General features: G+C 40.2%; 2 protein-coding genes across 2 annotated transcripts in view; both read right to left on the bottom strand.

The window, feature by feature from the left end:
- LOC137291138 (uncharacterized) overlaps positions 1–5788 on the bottom strand; it is a 95901-nt gene extending 90113 nt beyond the window's left edge. The window contains exons 1-7 of the mRNA XM_067822424.1: positions 5731–5788; positions 4508–4642; positions 3436–3642; positions 2839–3075; positions 1615–1749; positions 1327–1473; positions 17–163 (exon numbers count right to left, since the gene is read on the bottom strand). Coding sequence (XP_067678525.1) covers positions 17–163; positions 1327–1473; positions 1615–1749; positions 2839–3075; positions 3436–3642; positions 4508–4642; positions 5731–5788 — 1066 coding nt within the window. The remainder of the gene's footprint in view (positions 1–16; positions 164–1326; positions 1474–1614; positions 1750–2838; positions 3076–3435; positions 3643–4507; positions 4643–5730) is intronic.
- Positions 5789–15456: 9668 nt separating this feature from the next.
- On the bottom strand, positions 15457–27355 carry LOC137292179 (receptor-type tyrosine-protein phosphatase T-like). The gene is made up of 20 exons (XM_067823741.1): positions 27282–27355; positions 25180–25314; positions 24527–24605; positions 23952–24004; positions 23590–23723; positions 22999–23080; positions 22544–22620; positions 22422–22458; positions 21904–22001; positions 21690–21815; positions 21465–21610; positions 20796–20931; positions 20462–20608; positions 20231–20264; positions 19994–20058; positions 19659–19784; positions 18623–18748; positions 18210–18340; positions 17409–17544; positions 15457–16515 (listed from the first exon to the last, which is right to left on the bottom strand). Exons 1-20 carry the CDS (start codon positions 27340–27342, stop codon positions 16456–16458), a joined length of 1989 nt encoding a protein of 662 aa, XP_067679842.1. The 5' UTR covers positions 27343–27355; the 3' UTR covers positions 15457–16455.
- Between the last annotated feature and the right edge of the window lie 505 nt (positions 27356–27860).

The following is a 27860-nucleotide window of genomic DNA, read 5'->3' as shown; positions in this document are numbered from 1 at the left end:
AGGACTGACAACAAACCTTCTGTACAGTCAATACCCTTCCAACCGCTACTGCAACCATCTTCACACATCCCGGTCACATGATCACAACTGTCTGACGAGGACTCGGCACACTTCCTGTCTGAGCAATATTTGGAACAGCCGTAACCATAGGAACCAAGACATTCTGTGAATAAATGACACGCGCTGCTATACTTTAAACTGTGAACATACTCAATCACATGTGTCGAAACGCGTGTGTATGTTTACAATACAAGAGTTGAAATGAAACAATGAAATGTGTCCAAAACAGCGAAAATCAGGATGGTGAAACACACCGGCACCAATTTTAATTCAAACGCCTAAACACAACAGCCTAGAGCATGTGGAAGACAGACTTCCATTCCAGCTTGTGTCACCTGTTCACTGGCATTTGTGAATGGATTCCGAAGGGCTTGTCGCACAACATATCCGTCATCTGTTTTTGATGATTTTTTTTGTGTGTTATATTGCGAGGTCTGTCCTTTACTCTGCCAGTGGCCTGGAACCTGTCACTCACTCTTAGTGACTGAGGGAGACAACGGAAGAGGGTGAGCAACACTTCTTATGGCGTCACCATCCTGTACCCATGCAGTGCACTTGTTTCTGTCATGGACGCTTACCGGCCTGCGTTGTGACATGGTGAAGAAGTTGTGGGGTTTCAATGCTGTCTGTAGCTTCTTTTAAAGGAAAGGAAGTGTGTCTTCCACAGTACTAGGCTGTTGTGTTTGAGTATGTGAATTAAACATGTTGCTGCTGTGTTTCAGCGCCCTTGTTTACTGATTTTTGGCAATGTATAATTTCAGTCAAACTCAACGAAAATTGAATAAGTTGCATGTTATAACATGTCTCCATGCAAGTAGCAGAGGTACTGGAAGTTCCCATGGTCTCTAGTATGGTGATCTACCTTCTGTTGTTGGCGATCTAGAGTCTGCTTTTATACTGCATTTGTCGAAATTGTATGGTGATATTAGGTTTCACTTTCAAGGCTAGTTTTTACCTCTCACTGTGATATTCTACTTGTTTTACTGTCCTTCGGCGACAGGTTTTTATTATATAAGCATCCTCTATTTCAGTCTGTAACATGTTCTCGTCACGATATTCCTGCAATATTGCCGATGTGACGTTAAATCACTCACTCACTTATAACATGTCGTTAAAGTGCCCATTAAGCACACACAAAGTTGCATTTACCTGAGAGCATAAATGACCTCACCACCTTTACGTTTACATATGACTATCACATCTTAGGGTGTTCGTATAGTTTTTGTGTGTAATTTGTTATATTAGTATACAGAAAGTGTCTCTTACTGAGGGTACAGTCCGTTCCATTCCAGCCTGCTTCACAACCTCCATCACACTTTCCCGTCACACGGTCACAGCTAGAGTTGTCTCCCTTACAGTTTCTGCTTGGACAAGTCATTTTACAGTTAGCACCATAGTGGCCAAATTCACATACTGAAAGAAAAAAGAATATCTGACAATAATGTGGCACTTTAACTTTATTACATTTCTAATGATCAGGCTTTTGTAAGGCCAGGATCTGTAGACATTAACGAGGAGATAACTCTTCAGCTGAAACAGTCACCCCGCACGGACCTGTATCACACTTTTCTGTTGTCCATCCAGGCAGACAGACTCCACTGGGACAGATGCCGTCCACGTAGTCGCACTCCTCGCCGTCACAGTGGCAGTAGTTATCACAGTCGTCGCCAAAAGTACCACTGCTGCAGACTGTTGATAGAAAATAATAATTTGCAGTAGTAAGGGTATGTAGACAAGGCCAAACACTGTATCCTGATATTGAAATGCCGTCGTCTTGGCTCTTGTTTGTTTGGCGTTAACCACGACAGATATGTCTCAGAAAAGATTTCTACTGGTTGGATATCGGCCATTGGTAGCTTATCTTGTCCTATGGTCGTCTGTTCAACAGACCCGCTTGAAAGCAACAGGAATTGCGTTCAGAAGGGCCATCAAAGTCCGCCTACTTGCAAACTGGTGGAAAATCCATTGATCTAACGATAACTACAGCTGTTTCCTGCCCCATGTAAAAGATGAACAATTAAACTGTCAATACACAGGAAACATCATGTCAACGGTCGCTGATGGACAGACTGAAGAATTGCATGGGATGTAGCGGATACTGTAACAAACTAGACCATGTCAGCCTTAATCACAGGTATTAAGGTAATCAGTGCATCTAGATACCCTTAAGTAAAATTGTCTTCTGATTGAAAAAAGGATTACGAACTTGCCCACAGGCCACCAAGTCATCTCATGTGAGGTGATAGATAAGTACGAATCTTGATTGTCTGACATGACATGATGTGATAATGTACCAAGACTAGCCGTTTTTGTCTGAAAATGACTCTGTTGTGTCATCAATTCACACATATATCTGATCACACAGTTCATTCTGATTTCCTTCCATCACCATTAAATGTATTAAGGATATATACTTTCTGAACAAGTTTCACTTACGTGTTCGCCGAACTGCTAATAATTGCAATCACTCACTCATGTCCTGTTCACAGCGAAGATGATATTGCGTATATATATATGGTTGAGAGAGCGTTGGTAAAAGGTAAAAGATTACACATATATATAACCTTTTACCAACCCTCGCCCACTTGAACAACGGCAACCAAATTTCATTTTACAGCATCCCTGATTCGACCACATTTTCACCTATTATTTGTAATCAAGGAGAATATCACCCTTGTTTTTCAGTTTGTTTCTTTCAACAAATACCAATATACCTAAACTAAGCGATTATGTACTATTCATCGTTTAAGCTGACAAGATAATATCATTGCTCTCTACCGTCAATCTCCACTTCACAGAAATCCATCATAGGTACGTTCACATTGTTAATTTCGTTGTTGACAGTCGTTGTGTACAGGACCAGGTAGCGCCCTTCACCAGAACACGTGGCCGTCAAAACATCAGGTATGTCTGTCCCGTCTCTGTTCCCTGTCACGTTGTAGCAGTTGACTCCATCAGTTGGGGAGGCGGCAGTGTCAGCTATGTAGATCTGGATACCATTCCGACGAACTTTATCTGCTCAGCGTTTATAAAATTCAACATTAACTGTGTACATATGTACAAATAGTACAGAACATCATATAAATACTGCGTCCCACAAACAAATTGAGCATAGAATGTCCGAATGGTAGTTTTGTGTTGTTCTTTTAATAGTATCTGACAGCTATAAAAACTGGGACATGAACCAGAAAAGGATTTTGTTCTTGAACAACATAGGTAATGGCACTACTGAGACTATTATTTCATGCATAAAAGTTACCTGTTTGCAGCTGTATATACTCTTTCATTATTTTCGCTGACGTGTGTGTTTGCAAAGCGTGAAACAGGAACGCATACAGTCTAAAATGAAGTCAAATGGTTTCTCTGTCTACTCACAGTCTCTCCTGAAGTATATTGTGGCATGACGTACTCTGACCGTCTCTCCAAGATCCACTCTCCACCATGCCTGTGTTATAGAGTTGTCTCTCCAGTCCGAATAAAAGCATACACGGTGGTTGTCGGCGCTGTTGTCACCATTTACAGCATTGCCAGGATCCTGATTGACTGAGCTGGCTGACGTGGGTTTGTTGAGTGCCATATTGCATGTGATAAAAAAGCAATGCGCGTCAGTTGTTGCTTCTAACCGTGTGATTAAAAGGACTAAGAGACACAGTAAAACAAATTAATGCGGGTTGACATCACGTAACCTGACGTCATGGTAGATGTTTAATTGTCCGGCACAACCTGTTTCTGTGCTGTGTTGTTATCGGTGTTCATCATGGCATCACCAGACAATACCAATGTCACCACGGAAAGATTATTTAATAGTATGCCATTAAATGCTATGGTGACATTCCTAAACATAATTGAGGTTGACCTTTATGTCAAGATAACAAAAAGTTAGTGTCATACTTTTCAGTTCATGAGGAACTACGGTTTCAGTATTTCAGCTATCCAATCTTTCCTTTTCGCTAAACACTATGTTCTTTTATTTGATGAATTAGTACATAGTTAGAGTGTTCACATTAACAATCCAACATTTAAGATGCTTCATTAAAAATAGTTGCATAAACAGTACCCATGTTGTGTGACATGTCTTATCAGAAAGACAGAAAGTCTTTACATTTACATATAACAGTATCTGCTGCTACAAATTTTGTTGTAAGATGTAAATTTACACATTTCTATATTATTTGCGTTGATTCCTGAGACATTTCACCTCAGGAGATACTTTACGATTCACACGTGCTACGTCAGTCACACCGATGAAAAGTAGACGGCAACAAATAATATAAAATGTATTACACTTACTTTACTATGAATCAGATATTCACAGATAGCAAGGTTCCTCTTTCCTACACTACATTAGCCCCATTTAACATAGTAACATAACCGGTTCCGTTTACTCGTGTCCTTTCATGGTATATGAAAGGCTTTCCAACAAGGACAGATTGTCGACATTACTTACTTTTCTGACATGTCATTCCTGACCAGCCTGTGTCACAATCTCCAGGACTACAGCCATTGGTAGCATTACACTTGTCCAAAGGACAGTGACACTGGTAACCGCACTCATAGCCGTATGTTCCTTCAGGGCAGATTCCTGCATCAGATATATTACATCAGACATAGACAGTGACACTAGCATATGTATGTTCAGGGCAGTTTGCTGTAAAGTGATATGCGCATTAACATTCAGACTGTTATTAACCCGGATAACCCAACCTGCTCAGTGAGGTTAACAGACATGGGACTTATCTCACCGGGAGAGAGAGTTTGTGCATCACATGTGCTTACGAAATATTGAATTGCAAAAAATATGGAGCAAAGATGCATCATTTAGTAGATTAGGTTTTTACATCTGTTGGTGTGATAGAAATGCTGTAAGTAACTCGAAATATCGCATACTTTTTTCGTATTTTTCATATGCCGACATTGTTGCAGTATGTCCCCGAATGGCTGTCTGTATTTAAACGAGGTGAAGTAGGTCAGGCAAGTATTGAGCGATAAATCATAGCACTGATAAGCACCCTTAAATATTACAAATCTTGCCTCGTTTGTTAATAACGCGAAGCCCTTCCTTAAAAGGCATGAATGATCATGTCGTCGGGAGCTTAGTTTTAGTAGGAGGGTTTTACGACGCTTTTAGCACTATCACGGCCAAAAACGGGATTCACATTCTAACCATGGGTATGCTGAGCTCGGGACTTCAGCATCACGAACGGGCAGTTTCATCACTAGACTACCCCATTTCTTCCGGAGCTGTGTTAAGAATACACTCAACGAAGTCCATACTTCTACTGGTCCAGACTGGCACCACCCCACAGATTAACATGGACGTCCTACTCTGATACGGTGTACTGCCCAGTCGTTGTTTCATCGCTTTACCGCCGATTCCCAGGCAAGGCAACTACATGTACATTTCTTCCCCTTTTGAGCATACACGCTTCAAACAACACACTTATATTGATACTGATGTAACATGAAAACATTACACATACATGGGGATGTCCATGCTCCTGTCGCCCGGGCTTAGACTGGCACCACAACACGGGTTATCATAGACGTCCTACCCAAACACAATACACTGATCCGACGCAGATTACCAGCCAGGGAAACAACAAGTACATTCCAACGTCTGTTGAGAATGTTAAATGGCACCATGGTCATGAATACATTCAGCGACATTACCTGACACGATCTCCAGCATGGCGACACAGAGCAGCACCCCGAACACGGAGACCTCCATGTTGCCGAGTGAACAACCCAGGAAGCTTATTGTTGTATCCTCTTAAACATGACAAAATGTTATCAGCTGACATTATTATGGTCCTGCAACTCTGACCCTTTTACAATCCAGGGCCCACCGGTGCAAAAAATTGACCTCTTCGGTTTCACCGAAGACCATGTGATGTAAATAAAAACAACACCATTGCAACGGCATAATATATCACTCGATTATAAATGGGGATTGTTTGTGCAAACAACAGGTTGCGCTTTAACACGGCTATGTGAGATAACAATGATAACGATGTCGAGTAAACTTTCAGTGAGTGTTATATGAATATTTGCTTTTCGGGTTCAGTTACATAAAGTTAAGGAGCTGCTGACGAGTACGCAGAAAATGTGCGTCGTGAGAGTTCCGGTTTCTCTACTTGATTCTAAATATGCGGTGACAACCCTAAATGAATGTGATCATAACACTTTAAAACTACAATTTATTCAGTCAATGCATTCAAATGTGGCTCATTACAGGAAGGGATATATTTATTGGACATAGGCCTGTGATTACATCAGGTAAGTTATTACATGTTTGTTGTTGCCTGTATACAAGTGTTGTACCGTATTAATTACTATCAACATTAGGGAAAACGTGGAATTTTAAGAGATTGTTTTGAATTTATACATGATTTTGTTAACATATGTTATTTCTGTACGTGTCTAAAATGCAATTAAACAAGGAAACATCTAAATCTGTTTTACATATATTTTAATTGATTATTGTTCAAATCACAGTGTCATCTGTACCTATAGTCATTAATGAGGTAAGAGGATAATGGTGTAAACATTGATGCATTTATTTATATAGTTTTTGTGCGCTTTGCAACCAGAATTACGACACAGTTCAGTACTCCATCAAAGGAACCGTGGACTCTTCTCTCAACAGTTTCAATGTGAATTTTTCTTAAATATTTTATTCATTCTGATTATTTTAGAAGACATCAGAAAACACACACTTTAAACGATAGAGATACAATGACGTGTAATGCTTTCCACTCTGTTCTCCCCAACTTCAGCATACAGAAAACATATTTCTGCTTGTAGACACGCAGTCCCCAATATTGGTCAGTCAGTCTCTCGAATTCTACTCCATCTTCTAGTCAAACATTTGCTTGTACAAGATGTTCTAAAATTCTCCCTTCCGTCAAATCATTGACTCGGCAGACTAAACACTCTCATATAAAGAAATGCCAAGGGATGGGGGAGCTCTCTCAAGGAACCTCAACCCACCCAAGTGAAGTCACAGCAGAGATATTAACTGACACAATGTCCAGCACAGAGACAAAGGGCGACACCCCGAGCACCGAGACCTCCATGTTGCCCAGTAAACAAACCAGGAAGTAGATTCATGTAGAGACATTAACTGACACCATGTCCAGCATAGAGACACAGAGCGACACCCCGAGCAGGGAGACCTCCATGTTGCCTAGTGAACAAACCAGGAAGTAGATTCATGTAGAGATATTAACTGACACCATGTCCAGCATAGAGACACAGAGCGACACCCCGAGCAGGGAGACCTCCATGTTCCCTAGTGAACAAACCAGGAAGTAGATTCATTGTTACGGTTAAGAATTTGCCGTGACAAAAGGTGTATGAAATCCCCTGTGAACCAGCAAAACAGAACAAAGACATGTCTAAAATATTCAAATGTTATTATTATCAAAGATAGCAAGTTATACATAGTCACAAGTCAGTTTCACAATACCGATTTCAAATACAATGCAAATGAGGCAAAATCTAAGGCAATGGGCAATATAATATAGCAAACTCACCAAAGTCTTAGTACAAGAGAGAAGCAGTCATGCAGAATGTAACAGAGCGAGCGGTCTGACGGCGGCTATGAAGCGTTGGCAGTGATGTATATCCTCTAGTTATGTGAATGTGCGTCCCCCTCAACACGGCAACCAGCCTTTTTATATATATTCAGTCTTTTCTCGGAAGTTCGGGCACATCGCCATCGCCAACACTGTAGAAATCTCTAGCAGTCTCCCGTAAGTAACAAATAGAAAACCAAGGGCAGATAATTTCCGTACAGCCTGCTACGAAAATCTTAAAATTGCTGACTATCTAGTATACGAAATGTGACCCATCGTAATTATTATTCAAAACACTAAACGCGGTGACCCAATCATACTGTTACTAAATTAATAACAAAAATATACAGGAAATACACACTCGTAACATCATGTAGAGACATTACCTGACACCATGTCCAGCATAGAGACACAGAGCGACACCCCGAGCACGGAGACCTCCATGTTGCCCAGCGAAGAAACCAGGAAGTAGATTCATTGTTACGGTTAAGAATTTGCCGTGACAAAAGGTGTATGAAATCCAGGAAGCGTACTAGCTGTTGTGTCATCATAAACACCAAGAGGACGTTATTAGTTCTACATGGATATTCTCCATACCACGAGAATACTTTAATAATATTTATTGTTATTATGGGTCTAAAACGGTGACAGATTTACAATCCAGGGCCCACCAGCACAAAGCGATCTAAGGGCTAGATCTGGGTATTTGAGTATCAACTTCGCCAAGGCCGCTTTATGCACGTCGGTCAAGAGAACCCTGCTACAAGACCCAAGCCACAGTCTATAGAAAAAACACCCATTCCAACCAGTACACTCATTTTACGGCCACCACTCCCTGTGTTATCTGAAACCTGACAATGCGCGCCAAGAAGCGATGACCTAGAAAAAAAACTTAACCACATTAACCACATGAATCGCATTACTAGTGATGTACCAACCCTGGTGGAACCAAGTTAAACATAAACGTGTACATTACATTTACTACACACCAGTGTTATATTGGTTCTCATCAAGGTATTGTTGAAGTACTGCCGATACATATTAACTCGCCCACTTTCACTCAAATCCTTTTCATCTACAGTGATTTGTTTCATTTTTTTCAATGAAAATTTAGCATACGGATAATATGAAGCAATTCGTATTGTGTTTCCATAAAACGGGGAAATAACTCTGCCAAGTGTCAAGATAGTTATATACATTGCTGAATGTTTTAGCAAACCCAAACAAATGAATTTTCAAAAGACGTCTTGCTGTCTGTAGGTCAAACTGTTCTGAATATTGAGTTCTGAGTAAAATTCGAGATTTATTAATAACGCTCTGAATTAAACGAATTAAGTCAAAATGGTTCAAACTTTTCTGTCATGGAGCTTATAAACATAAAAGCACTCGTTTAAATGCGAAAAAACATGTTTTTTGACCACAAGTTAATATTCTCGACAAAGGGAGAGGTAGTTTAAAATTTTCTCAAAACAAAACGTTTCATTTTTCCCAATAAAACTATATGTTATGAAGAAAAGCTATATTTATTATTAAAACGCGACTTCTGAAATGAAGGAGATGTAATTATTTATATAACAATTAAAGAAATTTCCACGGTCATTAGATATAAATACTGAAAATTAACTCAGATCTATGTAATGAGCTTTAAACACATAGATACTATTGACAAACATTTGTGAAAACAAGGAAAAACACAATGTTACAGTAATTTACTCCTGATCCTGAACACCTTAGGTGTGTTGCATCTGTCGAAACGTGTTATTACGAATGAATCACTATTACGAAATGTTCTGGGTATGATCTATGCATACATCTACCGAGGAATGCTTTCCGTAAACGACAAAAGAAAACCGAAAGGAAATCTGAAGGAAAGACCATTGCTTACATTAAGGTGTGAGTTCAATATTCTGAGAAAAATCTTTAACATGCGGGTTTACAAAATAAGTTCTTCACAATTCCTTAATCCACATACTGTTCCTACACAGTTTTGGTCAATTAATGCATGAATAATTAATGATTAACGGATGTTATTGTGACCAGTAACTATGCGCTTGAAACATTCTCTTGTCGAAACATAATATCAAGCTACTTGGCTCAATGCCAATGTTTTATAGTTTTATTATCACACATCATATTTGAGTGTCCTCATTCGGTCATTATTTCCGGCTTGGCCACATCATCCTTCCTCAGCTGTGTCTTGCGCAGTGTCAGATGTGAGTCTGGCTGTTGGCTACACCTGAGACATTCAGCGACTCATACATCTCCGGTGACCGGCCATCCAGGGTGGCGTACTACTTTGAACATATGACATCATAGTCGGACACTCTTGTATGACCAATGTACTTTTGTATGAACTGTTAGTTCACCTGATGAGGGGGTCTGGTAAAGACCTCTAAACTTTATGTTTGAAGATTATTAAAGAGAAGTTTAATCCATAACATATTTTTCACACATAACAACTTGTAAATGCCACTAAAAGACACAGAAACTTTTGTAGTTAGTGAAGGTGAAGACACCGTCGAGTTTCCACTCGGTGTGGACTTGGGATTTTCGCCGCTCCTACGAAATAAATGTTTACTGCTGCCTGAAGTGGAAAGTGTGTGACACCAATTGTTTGCAATGGTTATCAGATGTTAGTAATACATTAATTACAATTGTGGAACGATGTTCTCTTAAACTTAGCGTCAAAACATGTCAGGAGCTTCTTCTACTGGAAATGTATAAGAACTGTTGTTAGAATGTTGTAAGAACATGCCTTACAGCTGATACAACACTTAATGTAGGCTTCATAGACAGTGATGCATTTTACTTTATTTTCCTCCTCCAAGACACACCCTTATCAAGGAAGGACTTAGTATTCGAAGGTCGTATCTGAAAGCTCTTCACTACCACTCGTGCCCAAGTCCACAACAATCACGGATTCAGTAATCTGTACACTGTTTTAGTGGACTTGTGGAGGATAATTCCAAATTTCATGCATCAGTGACAGTTATGACGTCCAACACAATTCCCCATCCCCTTGTACCACACGTTCGAGATTTGTTTCGGTGAACAACTGACTAAACATTGCGTATGTTCATGACGGGGCAGGATACTGCCGACAAGTCGCATACCTGCAGCTGTAGCACGTCAGTATGCTTAAGATTACACATTTTCTTCCTTACTTTGAGTTGGCGATCTATGGTCTGTTCTATCGTCTTCTATAGTTCAAGCAATTTAGATTTCAATAATAGGTTTAACATACATCTGTGATAAACTAGTGGGTTTGACTGTCCGCTGTCCGCAGCTATTTTTAATTAATTAGTTAAGTTTGCTTCTTATCGCGATATAGTTGTGATATCACCGATAAGATGTAGGCTTATAACTCACTCACTCACTCACTCACTCCTTGAGTGCAGTCTTCTCCAGCCCACCCTGATTTACATCCCGTCTCACATCGACCTGCATCCCGGGGACAGGTGCCAGACTCTCCCACACACACCCGGGCACTGTAGTAATCCCCACAGTTAGTACCATACTCAACACCTTGGATACATGCTGCGGATAGGAAAACAAGCACTGCCAATTATTAAATATATATGGATATTATTCAAATAAAAGACAACAACAACAAACATACTGTAACGAAAAGGTGACCTGTACAGTCAGTACCCTTCCCATAGCCACTGCAACCATCTTCAAACCTCCAGGTCAGGTGATCACAGTTGTCGGATGAGGACACGGCGCACTTCCTGTCAGAGCAATACTGGGATGAGCCGTCGCCGTAGGAACGTAGGCACTCTGTGAATAAATGACGTCAGACACTGAAAATATATAATTTTTATATAAACGAACAGACATCTAAATTAGAAAAGGATCCCCACTGAGTTGACTCTGAGCCTCAGGAAAATGTAAATTTGCTTTACAACAGTTACAGAGAGAGGGCCACTTTGAAGTGAACATGATCTGGGCCTCCTTTCACACTGAGTTGACTCTGAGTTGACTTTCACAAGGCACCGAGTGAACGCAAGTAACTTAGGTATCCTCAATGCAGCGATAAAGAAGAGAGGGTGAAAAGCAGATGGCTACATTTCTTCATAATGAAACAATACTGAATGTCTTTCCCCTGCTTATCTTTTCATCAGATATTCAATGATGTCCCCATTTAATAGTAACATATATGGTTCCGTTTACTTGTGTCCATACTATACGAGAGGCTTTACAAAACAGGTATCCGATGTATGCACTACATGGACAAACTGGTGAATAAAGTAAAAGGACCACAATCATTATCGTACCTATCAAAGTCACAAAACTTAACGAAATTATTTTACCTTCCCCTTTACCATAATGATGGTTGACAGATAAGGACGTAAGTAAACATGGCCAATCTTAGATCTGTGCCGAAGGATATATCTAATAATCATGCTCTTAACTGTAAATAATTTTACAAGAAAATGATGTTGGATGAGATCAACCAATGTTGTGAGTATAGCAGATGCTCTGATTGTCGACATTACTTACTTTCCTGACTTGTCATTCCAGACCAGCCTGTGTCACAATTTCCGGGACTACAAACACTGATGATGTTACATTTGTCCAAAGGACAGTGAGACTGGTAACCATACGCATAGCCGTAGGTTCCTTCAGGACAGCTGCCCGTAACAGAAGAATGACATCAGAGATAGACAGTGACACTAGTGGGCGTATGTACCATCAAGACAGCTGTCTGCAACAGAAGTATTACATCAGAGATAGACAGTGACACTGATGGGCGTATGTACCATGAGGACAACTGTCCGTAACTGGCGTATTACATCAGCAATAGACAGTGACACTGGTGGGCGTATGTACCATGAGGACAACTGTCCGTAACTGGCGTATTACATCAGCAATAGACAGTGACACTGGTGGGCGTATGTACCATGAGGACAACTGTCCGTAACTGGCGTATTACATCAGCAATAGACAGTGACACTGGTGGGCGTATGTACCATGCAGTGGGATGCTGCGCTGATAAGACGCCATGAAGATTTCATTGACGAGTGAAGACAAGATCCCATCGGCAGTCCATGCATTTGCTTGTAGTTCTTATCGTTGACGGTAACGTTTGGGCAACTAAAGGCGAGGTTGGGGATGGTGTCTATGGTGGGTTTGGTGTCTAGGTCGTCAGTTCTGCTTTGGAGCTTGGTGGGGAAGACATCAAAACTTGGTAAAGAGTTCAGTGACGTCATAGCTGACCATGGTGTCTTTGTTGATATTGTGTTTTGTCAAATGTTCACATATGAATCTATACACCCTTTGTCTGCTCGACAGACTTCGTATTTGGGAACTACTATATAGTCTAGTATTCACCGTTTTCGTTACACAATAATTAATTATCCCCTTAGTTAAATTAGTTGATAGGTCATTTGTGTGTCATGTTTTGGTACAATTCCCCGATTTAAACTCCTCTCTAAAGGTATATCATATTTCTTATAGTCTGTTCACACGTAAGAAACATGCCTAAAGTTAAGCATGGAAATAATGAAATAAAATCAAAGTAACCAAACCAAGGTACCACAGGTAACACTGTACTATGGGTAAAACTGTGTACAGTATCGATAACATTGCGTGAAATATAGGTAACACTGTGTACAGTATTGATAACATTGCGTGAAGAATAGGTAATAATGTGTGCAGTACTGATAACATTGCATGTAGCATGAATAAGAATGGGTATTTGCAGCCGAAACATTCCAAATATACTTATGCTGTGCTCCAAATAGTCCACAACCTCTCGACTGGTTCATATAATCCTCGGGAAACACATATACACAAGTGACACTAAACATGATTCCTGTCAAAAAGATAATTAACTTCGAAGAGACAGAAATATTACAGAAGAAATGCAGCACCTGGACTGCGGCGTTTGCCTGACAAGATAGAGCACGGTCGACTATGTATAACATAAACAAACACCCGAACCTACGTTCATTAAGCAGCACGGAGTATATTTAATTCTACATGATCTGATGCACTAACAGCAGTTTGGACTTTGTCAGAACATATGCTTCTTCTTGGGTGGGTTGGGAGTAGTATTACTACTGCTTTTGCTTTTAGCAATATCACGGCTGGGGGCGCCAGAAATAGTCTTCACACAATGTTCCCATGGATATATCGAACCTGGGACTTCAGCGTGAGGAGCGAACGCTTTCACCACTTTCAGCTTTGTTAAAGGTATGCATCATTTAAACAACAGCACACGTAAACGTAACGTGACGTAAAGTGAAAAGACTATTTCACTTATATAGCGACGCCCATTCATCATTCGAACGTCGATTGCCAGACAGGGCAACAGCAACTACAATATAATGTGTTTTGAGAATGTTGAATTGTCATAGCCATGAATCAGTTCAACCACATTACCCGACACCGTGTCCAGCATGGAGACACAGAGCGGCACACCGAGCACGGAGACCTCCATGTTGCCCAGTGAACAAACCAGGAAGCTTATTGCTGTGTCTTCATAAACATACAGTGTACATTATTAGCTCCCTATACGAAACAAACAGTAAACTGTATTCTTGTTTTACTGTGGATCTGCTTGATTTACAAACTAGAATTAGTCTTCGTGTGACAGAGGGGTTGTACAAGAGAGTGAGGGTGAGAGGGTGAGAGGGTGAGAAAGAGCATGTTTGTGTCACAGAGAGTGTGTGAGAGTTGTAACTACTCCAAAGTCTTGATGTCTGTCTGTGTGTGTGATTAGAGGGGGGGGGGGGGAGGTAGAGTGTATTGCTTCAGAGAGTGTGTGAGAAAATGTTTTTGTGTGCAAGATTATGTGTAAGGGTTCTTCAATCAGAAATGGTCAACGAAAGAATCATACACTGGACAAGCAAGTACCGTCTCCTCGAAGTGTGTCAGGTTTCATGTTACGATTTAAAATCCCTTGTACAGTCCAGACTTTACTCTGTAAAACTAGACTTTTATTTTATTTCGAGGAAAGACATTTCGTGGTTCATTCATCCGTTTCTGTTTCCCTTAGTCCGTATATACTTTTAGGTACATCAGTCATTACTGACCACTATGGACGAGAGTCTTCAAACACATTCAACCAGCATGCGCAATACAGTGAGTGAGTGAGTGAGTGAGTTATTGTCTGATCGCATCTTTCAGACAAAGGGAGGTAGCTCCGGTTGTCACTGGTGCAACTACTACCGGTAGTTCTTTACAAGGCAGTTATTTCAGGAATCATATTCCAGAAGAGGAGGATCATACAGACGTCACAGACAAACACTCGTACATGTCAGTTAAACATCCCGAGAGACTGCCAACTTCAATTGAAGTCGTTCTGCACAAACCGAAACACTGTTGAAACCTGCTTTAAGCTCAACTTAGCCACTCATTACCCTGTGAGTTCGGCAGATACAGAAATTCCAGATGTCCAAAACGTCAACTACGTGATATACAACTACACCGACGTCCTCGACTGTCCGTCGTGTGTCGTGATGCAGTGTACCACAGATGCATCACTTGACTAGCGATAATATATGCGTCGCTTTTAGCAATACTCCAGCAAAATCAAGGCTGAGGACACCAGAAATGGGCTTGACAGATTGTACCCATGTGGGGAATCCAACCCGAGTCTTCGGCGTGACGAGTGGACACTTTAGCCACTGGGCTACCTCACGGCACCTCAGCACCAAAGATAAAATATATCATATAACCATTGCTCTCTTACTTCATGTTAATGAGGAGGATGGGGATGATGGGGGATGAGGGGGATTATTCACTAACAGATGTCACGATGCAGTATAGCAACAAGCGTGCGTCGTTTGTCGTGATGCAGTATACCAACAAGTTTGCTTTTGGGGGTTTTTTTATTATGATTATTTTTGCAGCAGTACGACACATACCGCGTGTGTAATCTCATAAAACATACCGATTACATGTATTTACAAACAAATGTGAATAGTTCAGACAATCGGACATCTTTGGTTCTAGCTATTATTTTACCAGTTCGAAACAAACCATGTTGATTTGATCGGTGGCAAACACATCACAAGTCAGGAGTTCCTGTTGGACGTATATCTGATGAAGTACATGTAAACCGACGGAATGCAGGTAGCTCTCACACATTCCGTTGTCGCCAAATGATGTCAATGAATTCAGTTTCTAAGTGGATACGCGTATTTATGGCATATCATTCAGTACCGTACCTGCCATTAGACGCATTAGACACGTGTCTACACTTAACGTTTTCGGAGCTAGCATTCTCGCATTAAATATGTAGTTGCACACTACATGCAACAATTAGCTTCAAGTGAATATAACTGGCACTAGTGTACACATTTTTCTTTATGCATATAAATTGCATATTGACTTCTGTTAACCCCCAACACACACAGCATGTTTGTTTGCTTTTCTTCATGAAAAGTAAATCAGCTGTTACATTTTATGGCCAAACAGAATCATGACTTTTGCTGGAAAAGCTATTTTGTCATTGCTCAAACATGTTTCAAAGTGTTCATTAAAATGTTAAATCTATCAGTTCAGTTTCACTAACTTCCCAATGGAAATATCAATATCTTTTGACTGGAGAATAAAGCAGGAAATGTTGTCTAGAACAGCCATGTTTTGAACATTTTCGTGAGGCAGTATTTCCCCAATCATCCTTGAAGTCTCGTGCTCCACGCACAATCGCAGGTCCAGTTGTTCCTTTCCTGGGCACGTCCCTGCCGTGCATCGTTTTTCTAAGTTTCAGTGTGATCACCAATCGCCTGGAGCTAGTTTCAGTTCAAAGTACACAAGCTGGTTAGTGATGAGTGGTTGATCCCTATCTCCGCTTAATCAAGCTGTTTCAGTTCCCTTGTGTTGAGATGAAGGACGAGGCCAGTTCAAAACACATGGATACTTCATCCTGGAAATAAACAGTTCGTCGTATGAGTGGTCAACCCCCACGTATGAGACTTTGTCATAACGATGTCACCTTTCCCTTTTACTAACTACGACCTAAATACTGTATGTGATCAGTTGGTCCATCCACAGTGGTTGTGACGGGAACAGGTTGTGGGTTATACTTCACATAACTTATGTTTGTTAAAAGTCAAATCTGTTTGTTCTGGAAATTCTATAAAGACAACAGATTTAAGTTTACTATATATTAAGAATTAACTAACACGCTGATAGATTCCAGTGCGGTATGCCATAACGTTGTAGAGTTAGAAGATAAGCATCATCTGTAGGATATTATTGAGTATTTAAGTTCATTCAAAGTGACTTTTGTAGTGTAATATGTTATAATATGTCGTTCCAGTGGATGCAGGGTTGAGTACTTTATAACAAGGCCTTATAGAAATGTTATAACGTGGTATTGTAGGGGTGTTATACCATGATGGTGTTTAGTATGTTAAACATGACGCTGTAAAGGAGGTTATAACCGTACGTTGTAGAAAAAGTTCCCTCAAAGCATAGTTTATAAACGATCGTTCCACAGATTGTTCAAACATGTGCCTCCATGCAAGATACTACGAACAATTGTCTCGTAATTTAAAGTTATGAAATTTATTGTCAGTGTACTCCTCCGCCCAATGATCAAATATCGACCCATTTAAATATGTGTGTAAACTTCCATGGAATACAGGATTTATATGTGTGTTTGTACTTTTATATATATAGTTACGACTTTCATTCTGCACTTTACACGTTAAGAAGATGCATAGTCAGAGATGGGTGGACAGAGGGATAGATGGATGAAACCTTACTCATAGCAACACTGAAATAGAAAAGTGGCACAGGAAATGATAGACGTACCTCAGTAAGGTCGTTGTCAAACAGGTGCCCGAGACGTCTGATGTTGTTGTAGACCTCCACCTCGCTGTCGTACATCATGCCCTGCACGATGTTGCACATAATGCAGAACAACGTCGCCATTCGCCTTTCGCCGTCACTGAAATTATTTAGACGATGATTTAAGATAGTTTCAGAGTGAGTGAGTGAGTGAGTGAGTGAGTTACAATTTAACGTCACATCGGCAATATTTCAGCCATATCGTGACTTGAACATGTTTGATATCGAAATGACATTTGTATATATTAGAAGAAAAAAACGTGAAAGGACAGTAAAACAACAAGAATATCACAGTTACAAATAACACTAGTGTGGAAAATTAGCAGCACTAGCACTAGCATATTGTTGGACAAAACAAAATAAAAAAAAAACAGGCTAGACATCACCCACAGCTCAAGGCAGATCACCATTACTAAGAACCACGGGGACTTACAGAACGTCTGCTTCCTGAATGGACCCAGGCGGATTTACAACATCCCTTCAGATGAGAGAGTTTCAGAATTAAAATAACATTTCTGTAATTACAGTGCCTCCATGAACCAGTGTAACTCAAATCTCCGAATGGACCTTGAATACATCGGTCGTGTGTATATCTTGTTTGAAATCACACAGAGAGAAATAGTCTGAAAAATATACTAGAAAGCTAGCCTGGTGAAGTTATTGTCTTTCTTGACATGCAGCCACATATGCACAATAAGCACTTATTAACAACAATACTGACAACACCAGACAAGTTAGTTTCACAGTCAACAGTAACATAGATACCTAAACATCACTGTAACGGGCCGTGTAGTGGTCACCCCATGTGACTCCATCTCTCTCATAAGGTCAAGGACAACGTTTGAGTTCATCATATTCAGCAGGTACACACGCACTGACTGTGCGCAAACGTCTCCCTTAAAAGCAATACGTCAATGTTATATATCATGACGTACTGTATGTATATGTTATAATAAGCAATAATACATGAAACTGTCCCAAGTATCTGTACTGTCTCGACATTGCTACTGTCGTTGAAATCTTGCAGCAGTATACAGTTATGTGCAGAAAATTTTTAACTTTTGAACTTTTGAATTTCTTCACTTGTTTAGTATTATTGGCATATCGACTGACAGTCGTTTGACTTAACATTACTGGTAAATAAACTCTGATATTCATTCGACATCGATATAAATTACCTCCATTTTTCTTTCCACATTCTTCAAAATGATATCGCAACTGATATCATACACCATGGAACATTTGACGTTCACTGGGTCCAAGTCGAGACTGGATCCCAACGTCGGCAGGAAACTGCGCAGCCTCTGCGGCATGCGATTACGTCACAGTTTTAATATAATCAACTCTCTTTTAACTGATTATATTTTTAAGTGTAACATTAACATTTCATTAGTGACTCATATTCAACATATTTCATGTATAAACGATCTGTCTTTCTGTCATAAAAATAGCGAAGTATGCTACTTGTATAACTCAAGGACATCTTAAGAAGTGATGATCTTGCACCTAAGCAATCCTATCTCAGACTAGCCCGACATAACCACATGCAAGAAGCCATTGTCACATGATAATAACAACATTCATGAAAGCCTTCATTTTATGATGCAACAAACTCGGATGTCAACACTCGGGTTCTGACATCATCATGGTATAGTTTCAGTTGACTCGAATGCTTGCTTGCGCAGCTGGGTGACACATTAGACTGATTGTTTACAAACAAAATAATTTTAGGTCAGTTGATAACAATATGCCTGTACTTTTGCTAGTAGCAGTGGCTAGGCATGGACATGATGTCCGAATAAAACCCGTACGGGTGTGCAAAACTCATTTTCGACCATCTGTGAATTAAGTCAATAAAATCAAAACAGCAAGCTTCGTTGATTACGATTTGTCCGTTTGTGTAAGTAAGTCGGTAAATAAGGACGAATATTTTTGACCTGCTGATCCATGTTGTTGTAAACACTGCGTCAAATGATAAGCTTGCGCCACACTCACAATCCCACTCCTCTATTTTGTAGGAAGGTCCTCTTGGGACTAGAGAGTATGCCCGCGACAGACGCTCGGGTCGTTCGATTAGGAAACACATCGTTCGTACGAAACTCTTTGTGCGAAAGCAACCCAAGTTTGTAATCATTGTCCTGAAGGTGTCACTAGACTTAGTGAGGTACACATACAACGTAAGGCTTATGCCAAAGATGGGTAATTGTTTCTTACGTGTAATGACTTGGGAAGGACTATGATTGTAGACGACTCGTGTTTGATTGTGAGTTCCCAGAAGGAAGATGCCGTGGTGATGCAGGGAGCCTGGGTTACAAGGTATCCTCTCACAGACAGTCGGGACTGAAAACGTTCATGTTTGGAAACAATAATTACTGTTATGTGCATCCATCTCTGTCCGTTTGGAACAAATATATATCGGGTATAGACGATTAAGTGAGTGCGTGATTTTAACGTCGTACTTCATTGCATGTTGACAGTGAGACTAATGTCGATTATAGCTGCAACGTTATATTTGTAATGTGATTTATCAGAATCATAGCATGACTTACCGGCATCACGACTGTCAGGAGATCAGTTCTGCCCCTCATCCTTAACCTGCTCCTGTAGCTGCCTCCTGTAACAAGGAGCTCCTAGTACAAGTCTTATCATAATCATAATGATTTTATGTCCTCATCCTCGTCTTCAGTTAAGTATCGAAATAGTGTAAGCACATTTGGGAGTGAAACATGTACACGTGGCCGACTTACCCCAATATGACGTGACAGTAACAAGCCCAATATTCTCACCTAATTCAGCATTTCCTCTCTCTCTTGCCAGTTTCTGAATATCGAAACATAATACTAAAGTCAATTCATCAATTAATCAAATGAATACATTTATACCGATGATGGATTTAACTGATTTACTAAAATGTTCAGTTTGGGGCATGAATTAATCTCTGTTAGAATGAATGTCAATTATTTATTTATTATTGATATTATTTTTGTGGTGTTTATACAGAATGTCAGTCCTCTTACCTGTACCAGCTGAGGAACAGTCATGTTTCCCATTGTGAATGTACCATCTGCCTGACGAGCCCTTTCTCTAAATGCCGCCAGGGATAAGGCTGTATCACCGACCAGGAGGGCTTCATACAGAGTGGTGTACACGCTGATGTACTGACTCTGTGACGTGTCCAAAAATAGGCGTCAGCATGAGAAGTAGTACATCATTTCAGTACAAATCGTGTCAGTGTATCATGCATGACACCGTTTACGTGTAGATGGGATCACACATTGAACATACATTTGGTTAGCAATAGTATATATCCGCCATGTCCAAAATACCTGTAAGACACAAACTGTATTGTACCTGGTTCTGTACCATGCTGTGGCGCTGTTGTCTCATGGTATTGACCACCTGGAACACGTCCACCTTGTGGTCAGTGAAGGCCTGGTCCAGCAGATAGTCCACTGTAATGTAGGTCCCTGTCCGGCCGATCCCTCCACTGTTGATAACAAAAAATGACTGAATTAGACCATTACTCTATCTACATGCGGACAGGACAATGGCTGTCACATGCACTTCCATACAAACACAAACGAAGACATAATAATAATAGCATCTCTTTGACTTGACCACCTATTTCATCAGAGACAAGCATTCCAATATGGAAGGGGAAGTTGCCAATGGGAGTAGAACTGTAAGAACAGTGGCTGAACGGATCCAATCGTTGACTCTGAGAGTGTGAGTGCGATAGAAATTGTCCTGTGAAACAGCAATCGCAACTTTCATCACTTTCTAAAGAGCTGTGTTATTTTTGAAGTGTTTGAGAACGTCTGGCATCACCAAGTAGATCCTTCCATTTCATTTCAGCGGAATCTAGTCACTTGAGGTTTTAGATTTGCGTGGTTTAAATTGTGCCAGACACAGACCAGGACTTCAGGGTACTCAGTCCACAGAGTCCTCTAGTACTGTCCCGTTGATGACAACTACTGTGATAGTGCACATAATGTGTAACATTGGATGTGTCCAACTTACCTACAGTGAACCAGCAGTGGAGAGTTGTTAGGGTTGGGTGTCCGTCTCACTCTGAAAACAAACTCTGCCAAAGCGAGATCATCAGCCGTGCTGTCCTCAAACCACACAGTAAACTGGAAGTGATGGACAATAAGACTTTCGCCAGTCTGCACAAAGCAAAATACATGGATTACTCGCTAGTTTTTTACCTTACATGCGACAACAAAGTTCAATCTAAGCTGGTACCTCTTTCGACGTGGCTTTGAGTGTCCGGAAGTTCCAGTGAGATCTCTGCTTCTTCATGGTGACAGAAATCAGGAAATGTCCAGTATCAAGGTTATATCCGTCCAGCCAGTAGGAGTCGCATTTGACCTAGTGGTGAAATAATACATCAGACTGATTTACGCACATCTATAGTTCAGACATAGCTGGAATTTGATTAAAGTGCAAGAAGACTTACCACTCCCTTCTCTACATGGTTGGTCAGCATGACCACTCGAGTTATCTCTTTCTCAAAGATCATTCGCCAGAAGTCACCAATAGTTGTCCTTTTGGGCCCTGGACAAAACTTTACCAGCTGGTCATAAATATAACTAAATTTCGTTTTACATTGATGCCTAATTTACGGGAAATATTTATAATGACGTCAGATGTATTTTGCGTGAGTGAGTGAAGGCCTGAGTGAGCATTGATCCAGTTCTATGGCGGTGTGTGAAGTTGCGGTAGATATGTCTTTCGGTAAATATGTGCTGCTAGACCTACATGACCTGCACGACTGGTCCGCAAGCACTGGGTCCGACTAAGCGAGTACAATTACTCAAGTTAAGTTTCGTTTTCCCTAAAAAATTGTCCGGAAGACGGGGTTTCCGGATACACAAGGTCCGAGTAAATGTGGTTCGATTGTACAGCACTATGTTAACTCTTCTCACTGTCGTGTTTTGTATCTGGCAGGTTTTCACGGAAGACTGTCGCACATACCTTGAGTCACAATGTATGCTCGAGGTTTCAAGTATCCCTGAAATTGAAATGTTGTCAGTTAATATTTTGTTTCCGCATATGTCATCTCATTTGACTAGTTGTGAAACTCATCATCAACCTACATTGATGTAGTTGGCGTTGATGTAGGTGGAGAGGGAATCTCTGCCCAGTTTGGTCAGCCGGACTTGGTTGTAATCATCTGAAATATTAAAATAAAATGTGATTAACACTACAGCTGACCCCCACTACAGTGTAAAGAAACACTACAACTGACCCCCATTGTAGTGAGAGACAAATCTATGTCCTCAGTGTTTTTGTACTTGAAAACAGTAGTTTCAAAATTACCCACTTGACTTTCTGGATGATCGATCACTTGATTGTGACTGATCACATGATTGTCTGGACACTGGTATTTTCACTGGTCTCCGGTGTAGTCTTTCGCAGCTAAGTTGTTCTTTACACCACGCAGAATCTACTTCTATGGCCGTCACATTACCTTCGGATTTTCGAAATGGATTGAACTTATATATAGTTGATGGTTTAAAGCGCTTATCTATGTGTTTGTGGCATCACTTACAAGGATAAAGGTTCCTGTAGCGGTTCTTGCCTCTGTTACGTCGGGCTCTGTGCTGAGGTTGACTGGCACCAGCGGAAAGTCGCTGGAACAATAGATGTGTCAGGAACTGCACGTGTAACCAAAGTGCTGCGGTAATTTTCCTCTAACAATGAATAGTGCAAAAGTTGAAATTGGATTCAAGCTGACACCTTTTTAAAACAAAATCCATTCTTACCGTACATTTTAGCCCATCATTTGTCACGCGGTAACATCACTGACACATTAAGTTGAGCCAGTCAATTTGATTTCGAAAACAACACAACATTAGACAGGCCGTAGATCGCCAACTCTTGATGGTAGATCATGATACTAGGGACCATGAGGACTTACGGTGCTTTAGCTACCTGCATTGACCCTAGCTGGATTTATACCATCTCCTCAGCTGCTGGCGACTGTAGGAACACTAAGCCGAAATTTGAAACAAAAACACTACGTTTACAAAATGTCGTTAGTTTGTGATATTTTAGGCTCAGTTTGAAAACTTTGGGACTTACGCATCCTCCCGGAGGGCACATTAAAGAATTTATACGTCAGTCATTATCGATCACTTACGTGGAATTCCCTGTGAATACCGCCATGTTGACTTAGCACCTCCCTGATCTTGTCATGCAGTTTTTCCACCTCCACTTCAGTGGAGCCTTCAGGTGTGCCAGGGTTTTCGTTCCTCACATTGGATCTCAGAGTTCCTGCGTGGGTTTGTTTACGTTGGCAAATCAGTTAAACCAGTTCCGTTTCTTTTCACATCAGGATGGATGCATGTACACACACGTGTGGCACGTGTGGCACGTGTGGCACGCGCACGCACGCATGGACACACACACTCATAGTTAATTCCACTGCTTGGGAATGAATTCAATAAAAGAAAATACGAATTCAAATCACATGTTTATCATTGGAACAAATCTGGATTATACCTTGTGAAGGAGGTAGGAAACTATGGGAGCCTGTCCTGCTCTTCCTATCGCACCTAGAATCATAGAACAAAGTACACGTTTAATAAAATCCACTTTAGCGTCACATCGACAATATGTCAGCCACATCGTGACGAGAACAATGGGTGATTAAATTGTAGAAAAATAAACCTTGTTGACGGAGAACAGTAAACCCACTAGCATATCACAGATATCAATTCAAAACTAGTAATTAAATCTAAAACATGTTGACCATAAGAAATAAGACAATCTAAAAATAATGTATACATTGCAAGCAACTAAGGTAGATCACCATACTAGGGACCATGGAGACTTACATCACAATTGTTTCCAGTATGGGCCCTAGGTGAATTTACACAACCCCCCTCAGCCTCTAGTCATTTTGACAAATCCAGCCAGACATTAAAAACAACATATTCTACGATTAATAGGCAGAGAGTATAAATTCACTTTGTTGTTTTACAGTTATCACCAGTTTCATAGATAACTGGTATGTTTTGCTGTGCAGATGATGTGAAGGTATCAGGTTAGGTAAATGTTGTGTCTAAACATCTTACCAACACACAACAACCGCAGCGATGATCAACATCAGGTACGCCCCTCCCGCGACCACAACACTGATCAACAACTGAGTCTCTGAAAGAAAACACGAACGAGTATGTTTCTTACAGAAATATCAGTGAGTGAGTGAGTGAGTGACAGAGTTTGGTTTTGCTCCCGCATTTAGCAATATTCAAGCAATATCAACGCGAAGGACTCAGAAATGTCCCCCGTATGTTGTAGCTACGATAGGAATTGAACCCGCGTCTTTGGCGTGACTTTCAAAACAGTTAAACATAAGATAATCCCATCGCCCGTTATCGAAATTATCAAGGCCCCAGTGACGCAAGTTACATTCGTATTGTTTCATGTTGATTCAAGATCATAAAGTAGTACAAAATAGTGAAGTAGTGCAAGCTAATGGAGTAGACATATTCGTACGACTCTCAAACGAGTAGTTTATAGTATCATTCTTGTATATGTCACATAGTGTGTCTGTTTCTGAAACTAGTAGATGGAAGTATTTGCAAATTGTTTTATATGATAAAAGTAAACATTTACATGTTCACTTCCTGCGTGTTTCAACAGATAATAACGATAAAAACACAAGGAAAGGAAATTGAAAGTGGCGGTATTGGAAATCAATTCAACAGAGTGTATGTAGCCTTACTTATCTGACATTTTGGTCCAGACCATCCCGGATCACAGACAGTTGCTAAACAACCAGATAGAGGATCACATTCGTCCAGGGGGCAGTGGCACTCATCATCACACCTTTCTCCGTATTTTCCTTTAGGGCAGTCACCTATATTATTAGAACAATGGTGCTAGAGAGCCACGTGTACCTACATTCCCAGTTGTTTCTTAGGCGCAGCTGTATGTAACAGAAATGTCATGTCGGAGATAATCAGTAGACGCATTATACCTGAGATAATCAGCAGAAGTATTATGTCTGAGATAATCAGCAGAAGCATTATCTTGAAGATAATCAGCAGAAGCATTGTGTTGAAGATAATCAGTAGAAGCATTGTGTTGAAGATAATCAGCGGAATCATTATGTTGAAGATAATCAGTAGAAGTATTCTGTTGAAGATAATCAGTAGACGCATTGTGATGGAGATAATTAGTAGAAACATTGTGTTGAAGATTATCGGCAAAAACATTGTGTTGAAAATAATTGGTAAAAGCGTTTTGTTGAAGATAATCAGTAGAAGCATTCTCGTGAAGATAATCAGCAGAAGCATTGTGTTGAAGGTAATTAGTAGAAGCATTGTGTTGAAGATAATTGGTAAAAACGATTTGTTGAAGATAATTAGTAGAATCATAGTGTTGAAGATAATCAGTTAAAGCATTGTCTTGAAGGTAATCAGTAGACGCATTGTGTTGAAGATAATCAGTAGAAGCATTGTGTTGAAGATAGTTAGTAGACGCATTGTGTCGAAGATAATTGGTAAAAGCGTTTTGTTGAAGATAATCAGCAGAATCATAGTGTTGAAGATAATCAGTAGAAGCATTTTGTTCAAGGTAATCAGTAGAAGTATTCTGTTGAAGATAATCAGTAGAAGCATTGTGTTGAAGGTAATTAGTAGAAGCATTGTGTTGAAGATAATCAACAGAAGAATTGTGCTGAAGATAATCAGCACAGGCATTGTCTTGAATATAATCAATAAAATCGTTTTGTTGAAGATAATCAGTAGAAGCATTGTGTTGAAGATAATCAGTAGACGCATTGTGTTGAAGATAATCAGCAGAACCATTGTGCTGAAGATAGTCAGCACAAGCATTGTCTTGAAGATAATCAGTAAAAGCGTTTTGTTGAAGATAATCAGTAGAAGCATTGTGTTGGGGATAATCAGTAAAAGCATTGTCTTCATGATAATCAGCAGAAGTACTGTGTTTAACTGTATTTAACTGTATTTTTGTAGATGTGCAAGTTTCATCAGCTTGATAGTTACGTACATGAAACCTCTCACGATGAAAGGCTAATGTTCAGCACACTACACCGGTTGTCCTGTCACCCGGGCTGGTGTTGTTTGGGGTACCGATTCGTGTCAATTTCTGCTGTTATCTCTACTCCACGCCTCGTACAGGTTAAGTAAGTCTTGCGGTTTTTAGGGTAACACTCTCTACCATTCTCTTGCAAGGAAACCTGACTATTGACACGTTGAAGTCACCCTTCTGATTATCAGAACGGAAAATATTTAATTTAGTGTCAGCTAAATATGTGAATCTTATACAAGGAAATATCAGCAGCATCTGACAGTAGGAGGAATTTGGCCATTATTTAAAGATCGCAGACCATTTACATTACACAGATACGTGGCTGAAGAGTACCGTCGCATTTAATCACCAGTATTATGAATATTCTTTTGGTTTTGCTACCTAAATCTCACGTAAGTTGGTTCTGTGATCTGAGAACTTCAAACCCACATTCCCTTGAACTAGTTAGTTTTGTACAGTACCAAACAGTACCTTGTGAGTATCACCACCTCACAAGTATCACCACCTCACAAGTATCACCACTTCACAAGTATCACAACCTCACAAGTATCAACACCTCACAAGTCCTCTAGGTATTCCAAGCGATTGAGTTACACATATTTTACTTATGAAAAACTGTGTGTAAGTGTAGCTGGTTTCAGCTAAGCTTCACGTATTTGCACAATTTACTAAACGGTCCCTCTAGATCTTGATAATGATGCCAGATAGCGACGACAATGTCTATACTGAAGCACTCCTTATAATGTATATACAGCTGACAAAAGATTTTACCTTGCGTGCCCGCAATCAGGCAGAGAGACAGAGCTGAGAAAACTCGCCATACATCCACCATACTCCCGGGTAAGATGCACATTTCCTGGTTCATTAAGTTTAGCCTTAGTTTTAGTTTCAGGTTTTGGTTAGATTTTCACTGACATATGTGTCACATATCGTGCAATCAGTATCTATCAAACACCATCTACATTTCATAAACAATGACCTGTGTATTTCGATGAGACCTTCGTTTACAGGTCTGTGTTTTGTTGTAGGATATATTACCTAATACATGAAAGAAATATGCACCCGTTTAAAACGTCCACTTTGAAATTATGCGGAAATGAATGTAACGCTATTTTTCAGTTTTTAAACATTACAGCATTCTCAAATGTGTACACATTCAGCTCAATGAAATTGATTTAGGCGGAGTGAATTTGTGTTTTGTTTCCTGAAGGGTGAATAAAAAGATAACAATACAATATAGATTTCTACTTCACAGTTCAAAGTTAGTCATTGATGTCTTATCATCACATTTGGTTTTTCCCGCTGTGATACTTTTGTAGTTTGTTTGTACTTCGATGACAGGCTTTTAAG

Source organism: Haliotis asinina, chromosome 7 (genome assembly GCF_037392515.1).
Source record: "Haliotis asinina isolate JCU_RB_2024 chromosome 7, JCU_Hal_asi_v2, whole genome shotgun sequence".
Taxonomy (NCBI): domain Eukaryota; kingdom Metazoa; phylum Mollusca; class Gastropoda; order Lepetellida; family Haliotidae; genus Haliotis; species Haliotis asinina.
This window is presented reverse-complemented; position numbering and strand designations above follow the sequence as displayed.